Here is an 11,907-nt window from a genome sequence, read left to right as displayed (position 1 = left end):
ACAATGACTAGGGAGGACAGAAGGAGAGTGGATGCTCTTGAGCTGTGGTGCTGGAGAAGGGTACTGAATGTACCATGGACTGCCAGGAAAACAAACAGATTCATCTTGGAGAGGATTAAACCAAGCTACCCCTTGGAGGCAAGGATTCTGGGGCTTCGTCTGACATACTTTGGACATGTTGCCAGGAGGGATGGGTCCTTGGAGAGGGACATCATGCTTGGGAGGGTGGAGGGACAGCGCAGGAGGGGAAGACCCTCTCTGAGATGGATTGATTCGGTGACTGGGGTAATCGGGATGGGTGTGTCAGAGGCGGTGCGGTTGGCGCAGGATAGAGCAGGGTTTAGAGCTGTTGTGCATAGGGTCGCTATGAGTCGCAAAGGACTCTACAGCACATAACAACAACAACCATTTAACATTTGTTCTTATCTTGTCTCAAGTTGTGGCTCCATGCTACTGTCCTCTGCCTATCTTCTGAGGGTTTTTACAGCATTAAATACAGACAACTAGTTGTTTTATTCGTATGTGGAGGATTTGGATCCTAGACCGGCTCATTCTGCAATCTCAACGTTCACTCTACTGAGTTTTGCTCCATCATTCTTTTTACACTCCTTTCAATTTCTCAACATATAAACAGTAATTGAAAAGGGCACTGTTTAATAATCACTAAGCAAAGATGGTGGCCCTTTTCTTACATGATCCATAAGTATTAGAATACACAGACAGGCAGAAGATTTTTGTGTCTTTACCACCCGAATAAGGTATCTACTAAGCACTCAAAACAGAAAGGCAGGTTAAACGGAAGAGTTTTATGCCCTTGATATTGCAACATGGGGGGGGGGGGCGGGGAAGTGTGTGTAACCCCATTAATCAAGTTAATCTTTATATCTTTTATTTATTCATCTGTCCAGTTAGCCTGGAATCTGGTCCTCCTGAGATACTTTCTTTAGGATCTAGTCAAATTAGGTCAAGTCAGAAAGAAACTCAGGTCAGCTTACGCTACTACTCTGTAACCTCTAATCAGGGTTACTGGGCTTTCAGTGCTATAGCCAAGCTGGTGACATTCTGATGAGACAACTCAATGATCATGCCATTCATTTTGCTCTTAACAAATCTCATCAAACTGTATGCTAGGTACCATCAGTCTATATTCAAGAATTCTAAAATTATTGTGATGTGATGACAATTTTACCACCTTCATCCCAAGAAAGGGAGCACTGACCGGTGGCCTGGTAGATCAGGAGCTGCACCATCAACCTAAAGGCAGGCAGTTTGAAACCATCAATTGCTCTGCAGCAGAAAAATTACTTCTCCTCCCATGCTTCCTCTAAAAATTAGCTATGAATGTTTCAACTCTACAGCACCCACCGCCATCACACCAAGAACCACATTAGGTTGAACTACTTTACAACAAACCTATTACACTCATTTTCTCGCCATTCTTTCAATATACCACATGTGTTCTCTACTCAGGGCACTGTTTCTCCAGTTCCTAGAATTCTCTCCAAATCTATTTGTAGGGTCTATAGTCTTACTAGGGAGTTCTGGTGGCCTGCTGGTAAGAAAATGCACTGCAATCCTGAAAGTACGTGTTTTGAATCCACCAGCTTCTCTGTGGGAGAAGGACGGGCAATTTCCTCCCACGCGATTAACTGCCTCTGAAAACCTGCCACAGGGTCAGCAATGGGTTGGTTCCAACACAATGGTCCGCAACAACATCTCACTTTATCTGCCTCTGCCCAAAACTCATCTCCTCCATGATTCCTTTTAGAAGCTCGATTTTTAGCCCTTTCTACTTCTTTGTCCTGATTTATTTTCTCTTTACAGTATTTCTATTATCAGGATGCAATACAGTGTTGATAAATGATATAATATGCAATCCTTGTTTCCCACAGTTTAAGCTCTGTGAGAGTAGGGTGTTCATATTTCTTTCCCCACCCTTCATATTTCTTAATCATTGCTATGTTTCCAGTACCTAATATAATGCCTAGTACTCAAGACATAATTGTTGAAAGGTTGAATAAGTTGAGACCAAGTAATGAAGCTTTTTAAAAACAAAGTTATGCATCAAATAGTTTCAGGAAAACAATGGCTTATTTGAATATAAAAGTGGTCTTAACTATTGCTAACAATACTGCATTACTGAAAAGTTGTCGGGACTCCTTTTCAAGAATGGTCTTCAGAGATAGTTTATGATCTATGTGATTGGTCTTTTTACTTCCAAAGTCATATTTTGTTTCATCCAAATTTTCTCATTGTTTAAGAGATTAAATTAAACAGAGAAAATATATTTCAAGCTCTTCAGATAAGTTCTCAGAAAGTTAGATGACTAGAGGCAGCATTAATGCACGAATTACATTACCTCCCAAGAACATGGATTTAAATAGGTTAATACTCACAAAATTCTAGAGTGTGAAATATGCGCACATAACCATTTTGGATATTGGTCAAATTCTCTGAGCACAAAGAGACTTCTTATATTTCACTACCCCTGACTTCTCTAAACATAACTGCCTTGGTAGGTGGGCTGCTGCTAGACTGATTTATTCATGTCTGTTTAGCCAAGGATACACTGATTCTTTCAACTGCCTGCTATCTTCAACTTGTCTGTACTCCTGACCACACAGCATTTACACTCATCATTTCCCACTGACTCAGACATATATCATCTCACTCCAGACTGTGAAACATTCTACATACAGTCCTGAAAACAATTATTGCAAATAGCTAACCATAAAAGGAAAACCTCTGAAGGCAAAAGAGATGAAAGAGTAGGGGAAGTGACCCCAATACCCTCAATCTCAAGGTAGCAGCGTATTTAAATGGCACAGGATAGAATAGACCAGCTGAGCTGCTATCTTAGAAATTCTTCCTTAAAACAGGCAACAAAGAAAATTCAACCCAGGACTTGAAACCAATCTTTTCCTGAGATATTCCAACACTGTTAATGCGCTGAAGAGAAAGAAAATGAGTGCTTCTAGGAAGAAGTTTTACTGATGCCCCTTTCTGTTGATCATAATACAGCCAGTAAGTACTAGAACTAAAGACTAGAAGAGAAGCAGACACACCAAGGGTCCTGTGTTAAACAATACATAAGATGTATCCATAAATGAATGAGTTATTCTAGAGCCAGACAAGCAAATCAGTCTCTTTACTGGAGAGGCACACCTCTCATATGTATAATATTCTAACACATGAAAGATCACATCACCTTGTTTATGGATACATTTAATATCCCTTGCCCTTCCCACCGTTCAAAACATAATAGTATACAAAATATAAAATATCTTAAATATTTATAAAAATCGCAAGGAAAAAAAATAGAACGTATGAAAATATTTTTATCTGAGTTCTCCCTCATTGTTGAGCGGCAGCTTAATTTGCCTTGAGTTCGTAACTGTTAAGTGGGTAGGAATACGCCCTGCCTAATACTATTCTGTCCCGGAGGAGCTTAAATAAAACATAGTAGTTGCAGAAGAGGATCAGAGCCATGGAAAGCGTGTGGTTCCACTTCTCCGACCGCAGCAAGGAATAGAGTTGGTAGAAGAGGACACTGCCCTCAATAAGGATAAGCAGATTTAACAGCCTTAATGGACGATGAAATAGGAACTGTAAGGAAGTTAAAAAGCAAAATGTTATTTCATAGAGCAGTATAAAGACTATTATCTTCATAATTATTTATAAAAAACCAACAACTCAGCTTTATATGTAGTACAGATTTTGCTGCTTAGCTTATTAGATATCAGGTTATTACTTGCTTTACAAACTAGAATCTTTTTTCTCCTTCCTCAAGGAATAAGGAAATTAATTTATATCATTAACCCTGAGACACAGAAATTATGCACAAAAAACATTGCATGTATGTGTGTGTCTATATATAATTGGGTATGTGAAATAAAGCTACTGTTAAGTTTCAAGGTAAAACTATTAGGTCAGATTCAGCTGGCTGAATGAACTCTTCTATATAGGAACAGATGTTTATGCAGCGGTGGCCCAAGCACACCTCTCCACTTAAAGGCAACAGCATAGGAGTCCAGAAGGAGATGCTCCAGGTTTTCATTCAAGGGTCTTTCAAGTTCCCCACTGTCTTCTTAATTCACACCCTCTCCCACTATGGCATATATAAATATTGTAACTTGATTCAAGTTTCCCAATGGCTAACTAAAGTTTCCTAGTAACAAACTCCAACAGAACCATAAGTTCATATACTTTCACCTATAACTGGGACAGTATTTTAGATGCACAAGGGAGGAAAGGAAGAGGGAGGATGAAAAGGAAAGGAGCAAAGATATGGAGTCAAGTATCTCAGTAAAAGACCTTTAATTCTTCTTTTAGAATATGATCCTCATCTAAAAGGAATACACTCGACTATGGGCTCCTTCACTATGAACAGTCCCCAACACATAGCCCATTTTTCTCCACCCCCCCCCCCCCACTGGTTACTGCTTCCTGTAAACTAGGATTTCTGCCTCCTACAGTCATCATTTCTGCAAAACTAAAAGTTCAAATAGAACAGATAAAGACAAAGGCTGGGTTTAGTGGGTGTCTAATACTGCTTTTCTTTTTAAATTTAAGAACTTTTTCTTTTTAATCCAGGGGATTAAATTTTAATATAAGCTAAAAGATCACATATCTCTATGACTTCCAAAAGGAAAGTCAAAGTACTTTAAAAAGAAAATACATGATAAATAGTAAAAACATCCAATAAAAACCCCCACATTTATGATAGTGCTATACTGAATATAACTTAAGGATACAAAATACAGTATATCACAAAGAGCCCATTAAAAAACCCTATTCTAAATTAAAAGTATATGTTAAAAAAGAAAATTCAAACTAACTGCCTAGTTGTTTCAAGCAATATCAGGCTCAAGAGATTTCAATGTAAAGAAGCCAGTCAAGCTCTGAAAGTAAAATCATAATCTTCATATTGTATTTCAGAAGTCATTTCTAAAGGAAAGGGACTATTGTTAAAGTAGTAGTAGTAATATTTGCCATTTGTAACTTTTCTAATAACACACATTGTGCCAGGTGCTTACATATACTTCTAATCCTCACAATAACCATTTTATAGATGAAGAAATCACAGTTTATCATCATCATCAAAATACTGCACTAACACCTCTAAATTTATGTTTAAAAATAATTAAGTGGTACTTGCATAAAAGCGGGCGTGGGATACATCTGAAGGCACTGCCACATTGTAAGGCCCCATGGCTCTGTATAAGCATCGGCTGTGTCGAACCAGCACTCCTTGAGGCCATATTGTATTTTCTGACCAACTAAAGAAGAAAGAAATGCAATGTTAGAACATAGGTGATTTCAGATGCGATACTATCTGGCAAGGTCAGTTATCTTTCTACAGAAAAGAATAAGTATTCAAAGATTTGTCTGCCCGAATTCTGAAAATACAGTAATTCCATAGTCAAACTGAAAGGAGATAGAATGGATTTGTTATTATAACTTCATTACTATATAGTAGAAAGAAGTTGCAAAGTGATATAGTTAACTCATGTCAAAGGACTTAATTAAAAGGTTTGAAGAGAAAGAGCAGAAATAAACATATAAACCAAGCAACCATGAGCCAGAAAACAGAGCCTAATTAGGTGGTCTGTCCTCTCAACCTCAAGTGAGCAAAGTCTACTGGTGCTAAAGGCAGAGGGAGCAAACAAGAAAAGAAAGCTGATGGCTTCAGAGTCAAGGAAAACTTAACACTGTCAAGCTAGCATGGCATTTACAGCAGGTATAATTGCATCCCAAGCAGCCACAGAAAATCAGTTCTTATGTATTAAATATTCCAAATACCTCCCTCACCAAGAAGCTTTACCATAGAAGGAGTCATTGCGGTGCTATGGTTACTAAGTGTTAGGCTGCGAACCAAAAGGTGGGCAGCTTGAATCCACCAACTGCTCCATGGGAGAGAGACACCGCGATCCACTCCCCTGAAGAGTTACAGCTTAGGACACCCTGTGGGGCAGTTCCACTCCATCCTACAGGATTGCCAGGAGCCAGAGCCAACCAGATGGCAGTGGGTTTGGGTTTTTATTAATACAGCAGGACACAGAGACACACAAGGTACTGACACAAGTTGTTCTTTTTACCATATCCTTGGCTTATTTTTTTAGAGGTTTCTCTAAGGAAAAGAAGTTAGGGAAGAAGCAGCTTCATTCTTTCCAGCACCAACGTAATGAAGTTGGGATGGAGGTCTTCATGTTAAGCTTTTAAAAAAATCTAACTGATCTCTTCCTGATTTGGAAAAGTTAGTTTCCTATGGTGAGAACTGGGACAAAATTTTGTTATGTTAAAAAAAATAAAATGAAATGAAATCGTAGCACCCTAAGGCTTTCTAGTTGAGAGAATGTTCCGCCGGCCTTGCTCACACTTACCAGCATTAAAGTGAAGACAGACCTCATGGCCATGTGCCATCAGTAGCCTGAAGATGTACAGTACTAGTACTGTGGATTGTACTTTCAATTTTTATTGAAATCTGTCCTTTGCCCACAGTCGGGTTTCTGTGCAGCCTGGCCCAATCTCTTTCAGTTCCTGGGTTTGAAGACCTGTGCTAATCTGTATCAGACATCAAGGCAGATAATTGAAGGGAGAACTCGGAGGGGGAGAGGGTAAGGGAAGATCACCTCAATCTGTCCCACTTAATTAGGAAAGAACTTCTAGGCGATGAAACTTGTGAAATGTTCAAATTACAAAAAAAAGAAGACAAAGATGGTCCCGGTCTGAGAAAAAGGTATAATGAAGGGCTCAGAAGTGAGAAAAGAAACAAAAGCATTCTAAATAAAGTTAAATGTTTGGGATCAGAGGGACCATGCAGAAAAATGATTGCTGAGGGGCACAATGAGAGGAATTCTTGGAACAGAACTCACAGTCAGGGACAGTCTTCACTTAAACATGGGAAATGCAGGGAGACATTCAGATAGTTCAGCAAGGAAAGGAAGGGAAAAAAAACCAGGAAAGAGCACAGGCAAGCATTACTGGAACAAATAAATCTGCACTGATTAGAAAGACAAGATAAGCAAAGCAAATCCCAGCTGTCCAAGGGTGAAATGATTAGCTAGCAACCATTAAGCTGTGGCAATGAAGATGAGGAGGCAAATCTTAAAATTCGTAAAAAAAATAACTAAAAACTTATCATGACTCTTTGAGCCTGAGCAAAGAGTTAGAACTAAAAGAAAACTCCAAGATTATAGTTTGGGAGACAAATTATAAACTCTAGAGTGACCGGGCAGTTGAAAATCAGGCGAGATTTAAGGAAGAGTTGGGGATGGTGATAGAAATGAGTTAATGTCCCCAGTGCTCAGTTTAAGGCAAGGCAAGCATCCACATGGACAAAAACTGAAAAGTAAATGTTCAAAGCCAAGTCACGAATGACATACAAAGCAAATAAGCATGATCAGAAGCATGTAGAAAAGTGTTACATGGTTTTACCCTCTCGCCTACTCACATGTGCTGGGGAGCATTGCTGTAGAACCCATGTTCCAGCTTCTGCCACTTGCCCAGGTGAGCAGCTGATTTATGTAGTAAATCACAGTATTTGGATGGTAGCAGTTGTGTGGTGAGCATGACAAAAGCATTGATCCACACCATAATGAGGTGCTCACATGACCATCGCATGTCATAGTACTGGGTACTCTGGAAGAGATCAGAGAGAGAAATGATCCACGCACAGTGAGTGGAGGAGGCAAGGATGGGCATGTGGAGGCAAATGCCACACTGTGTCACACATGCACTGGCTGTCCTGCTGTCCGTGCAGAAAGTTCAAGAGCAGAGTTCTCCAAAATCCTTCCACTTGACTTTCTGGATATATGAGTTAGGACTGGGAGGGAGAGGCAGCTTTATTTTAAGTGCTTTCTTCCTCGAAGAAGTAAGTGTTCTTTGTGAATGACCACTCCAGGCTGCAGAAGTACTTCTCAATGGGTGAAGAAGGGCATTTAAATGTCCCAAAAGATTTTGGGGACATCCAGAACCATTTTTCTCTTCTACTAAAGTAAACTGAAGTTTAGATAAAGGTTAAGAGTTAACTCAAGGAAACTCCTAATAACCAAGCTAGGATCAATCAAAGAAGGCCGAATTTTATTGAAATCTTGGTCCTCTCAAGTTACTGCATACTGATTCTATTATAATTTTTATTCTCCCCAGGTGTTAACAAGTAACTTAAAAAAATAAAAAAGAGGGGACCATCACGGGTGCATCACATGTATGGAAATACCTATCCGCCAACCAGGAGCGGTATTAGTGCATTCCAGATGCAGCCGAACTCCACCATCCAGGCTGCCAAAGGGGAGACAGAGAAAAGGGGGATTAAATAAGAAATACCTAGGTTACAGAATTCACACACAAATCCAGGAAGTACATAAAAGCAAGCTAACCACTTACTTTCACAAAACATAGGGGAAGAAATGCAACATAGTAGGCACTGAAGAGGGAGTTGAAGAGAACTTCCTTGATTCTGTGGTTGAAATCTGCTTTCAGACATTCTACTTCATTGCGTATGAGGTCTGGAGATAAGGGGCAGCTGTGGGTGGGGATGGGCGTGGTATTATTAAACTGTTCTTTTAGTGACTCCAGCAATAAGGAGAGGAAGTCTTTGGATTTGGCCAAGCCACCCACAGCTGAGGCACTTTCCTCTACCGCCTTGTGGTGAACCACATAGTTGTAGTCTGTGAGAAGAAGATGAGCTCTACTATCTTGGTGGAAACAGCACAGAGGGACATAAACACCAAACCTGTAGAACGAGAAGAATAGGAATGGAAGATCACAGATGCTGCTAAGGCAAAATCTTGCAACTCTGTTAATAATATGGTCCCAGTTCAATTAATATCTATTATTATCAACAGCTGTTCATATGGAACAAGGAGACATTTGCTGGCAGTAGACAGATCATTTAGTAATCTCTTTAACTAATTTCTCTCTATGAACACAAAACACATTCACTGTAGCATAGAAAACCACAATGACAAAACATATATCACTCAGAAGCCATTTTTATAATTTGGGTGCATCTTCTAATGCATAAAAACAGATGTTACAAAAGGGGTGGGACCCCAACAAACAGTGCTGTTTTGTTTTCTTATATATATATATATATCATATATATATATATATATCTTAATCTTATATCTTATATATATATGTATCTTAATCTTATCTATTTTCTTTTTTCTTTTATGTTGGACCTCATACAGTATAAACTATTGTGTATATACCCAGAGACACGTGCATTTTGTCATGTTATTAAGTATTTTTCTATAATTTTTAAAGATGCTATAATATTCTCGTTGTTGTTATATGCCCTCTACTCGCTGTGACTCATAGCGACCCTACATACAGCAATTCTAAAGCCTGCCCTGTCCTGAGCCCATCTCACTAATTTGGACACACCTAACCCCATAGTCCCAGCCAGGTACTGTATCAATCCATCTCATCGGGGTCCTCCTCTCCTGTGCCTTCCACCCTTCCGTGCATAATTATATTATTTAACCAGTTCTCTCCTGCTGAAAGCTTAGGCTTCTTCTTCTTTTTCATGATGATAAGTAAGCATTTTCCTATATATGTTGGTATGTTAACTTTTGCATGGCTTGCCTTTCACTTCAAACGTTCCTTCTTAAGGAAGGACTCTCCTCATCCCCAAAGGGTCTACATCACTTCTTGAAGGGCTTCCTAATTTCATCACATTGCCCACTGCATTATGGGCATTCCTAGCTACCACTGTTGTTGGTGGGTGCCATCGAGTCAGAACTGACTCACAGCTGACCCTCCAGCAGGTTTTCAGAGGCAGTTAATCGCACGGGAAGAGATTTTTCTTTCTGCTATGGAGCAGCTTCTCACCACTAGACTACCAGAGTTTCCTAATCACCATTATACCGCATTATTTTTCTCCATACAGTTGTCATGTCAAGAATTTTGTTAGATTTTTACCTTTTTGTTTTGCTTGCTATTTCCTCACACTGTGACAAAGATGGCCTCAATTCTATACCTTTTCCTGTATTTTATCCTTTGTTCTCTAACTAACTGCAGAATTCTCACACTTGTATGTGGTATTATCTGTGCCTAGCCCCTTCCTCTTGTTTCCTAGGCTCAATCACTGACTTGTTTTCACCAACAGAATGCTATACAGTATACAAGCTACAATCAGAAGCTTCAAAGAGGCTCACGCTTAAGGGCTTGCTCTCTTATCATTGTCATTTTGATGTATGTATACTCAAGCTGGCCTATTAAGGTTATGAGACTACACGGAGAGTAGATGAGCTGAGCTGCCTAATTTGATAGTTGATCACCAATTTGTACTGAGGTCTGGCTAAGATCAGACGCCTTGTGATTTCCAGATGACTCCAGCTGTGCTGCAATCCTGAAGGTATGCAGTTCAAGCCCACCAGTTGCTCTAGAGGAGAGGGATGGGAAATCCTCACCTGTGCGACTCTGAAGACTCACCATAGGGTCAGCTATGGGTCAGTTCCAACCTAATGGTAAACAACAACACAACAAGGGAGCTCTGGTGGCCTACTGGGCACGAACTTGTACTCTTAGCCCAAAGGCATTTGGTTTGAATCCATCAGATGCTTCTAAAAAGAAAAACAAGCAGTCTCCTCTCATGTAATTTACAGTCTCTGGAAACCCACTGGTGGGTCAGCTTTAACTTGATTCAGAGTTTTACCTTTTTTTCCCCCGCTATGGTTTATGGTTGTTTACTAAATCATTTTTTGACAGTAACACTCACTGCTATTGAGTTAGATCTGACATATAACTGACCTTCCATTGAGTTTCTGAGGCCATAAATTTCAAGAGAGGATACCACTCTTCTTTTTTCCCTTGGAGCCACTAGACAGATCTGAACCACAAGAGAAGTTCTACCTTTGAGTTACCAACGCAACTCTATAAACTACAACACTAGAGTTCCTCTTTGTGGCAGAGAAATGATACAGAAGAGGTGGAAATAAACTGGAAAGGCAGCATCCAAGACTCAGATCACAAAGCACTTTATGAGGCAATCCATTAGAAGACTCTGAAGACAATTAGTAATAAGATTAAATGTCCATTCTAACATCTATTCTAATTATACGTGAAAATGAAATGGGGAAAGCAAGAATGGATCACTAGAATTGGAATCAACTCAATGGCAACATGTCTCATGAGATTATAGAGAGAAGCATGGAAATATTATATATATTTAGAAGATTCTGGAATTTAGGTGCTACTTGAGAACAGAGGTGGGAGGGTAGGGGTGGGAAATAGTGAATGAAGAATCTCTTAAGTCTCTTTCTTTTCTAATCTACAAATAAAAGGCAGAAAATAGTTATTGCCATGATCTAGTATTTAAACTAAAGTCTAAAAAGTTATGTAACTTTTAAACAGTAAGGAATGTAAGTACATTTAAACCAAAAATGTGTTTAAACCATGTTTTATTTCATTGTTAGTATAGGTTGTGGAAAGCATGAAGAATAAGCTTCTTTTTATATACAAAATAAAAAATTTACCCTCATTTGGTCAAAATACTTTCATTAGTCTATAATTAGCTTTTAAAAATCTGATATGGATAACCTTTCAATTGATTAAAATATCATTTGGTAAGCAGAATAACTAAAGCATTATTTGTTTACATTAAGCAGCTAAAATACGCATTTGAATATATAAATAATTTATATGATATATAACATATACCTAAGAAACCTGAGTTATGAAAATGTTTATAATAAGTAAACTACTTATAGAAAAAAGGTAATATTAATAGTTGATAAGCATCTTAAATAGCTGCTTAAGTTAACAATAAAAGAACTAACATTGTATAACCAATAGAAAGATGCTTCTTAACATTTCTACATGCACAAACTTTGAATATACCTTTATTTTATGCTATTATTACCTAAATACATTCATGGCTATATTTCAGAACCATAAACA

The 11,907-nt window shown here is 38.7% G+C and overlaps 1 protein-coding gene across 1 annotated transcript in view; it reads right to left on the bottom strand.

Moving 5' to 3' along the window:
- Window positions 1-3,135: 3,135 nt before the first annotated feature.
- Window positions 3,136-11,907, bottom strand: part of TMEM39A (transmembrane protein 39A) — a 52,182-nt gene continuing 43,410 nt past the window's right edge. The window contains exons 6-9 of the mRNA XM_006884261.1: window positions 8,386-8,734; window positions 7,454-7,641; window positions 5,159-5,279; window positions 3,136-3,606 (exon numbers count right to left, since the gene is read on the bottom strand). Of these exons, the coding sequence (XP_006884323.1) occupies window positions 3,373-3,606; window positions 5,159-5,279; window positions 7,454-7,641; window positions 8,386-8,734 (892 nt within the window). The 3' untranslated portion in view covers window positions 3,136-3,372. The remainder of the gene's footprint in view (window positions 3,607-5,158; window positions 5,280-7,453; window positions 7,642-8,385; window positions 8,735-11,907) is intronic.

This window comes from Elephantulus edwardii, unplaced genomic scaffold (genome assembly GCF_000299155.1).
Source record: "Elephantulus edwardii isolate Elephantulus edwardi_28Jun2011 unplaced genomic scaffold, EleEdw1.0 scaffold00032, whole genome shotgun sequence".
NCBI lineage: Eukaryota > Metazoa > Chordata > Mammalia > Macroscelidea > Macroscelididae > Elephantulus > Elephantulus edwardii.
This window is presented reverse-complemented; position numbering and strand designations above follow the sequence as displayed.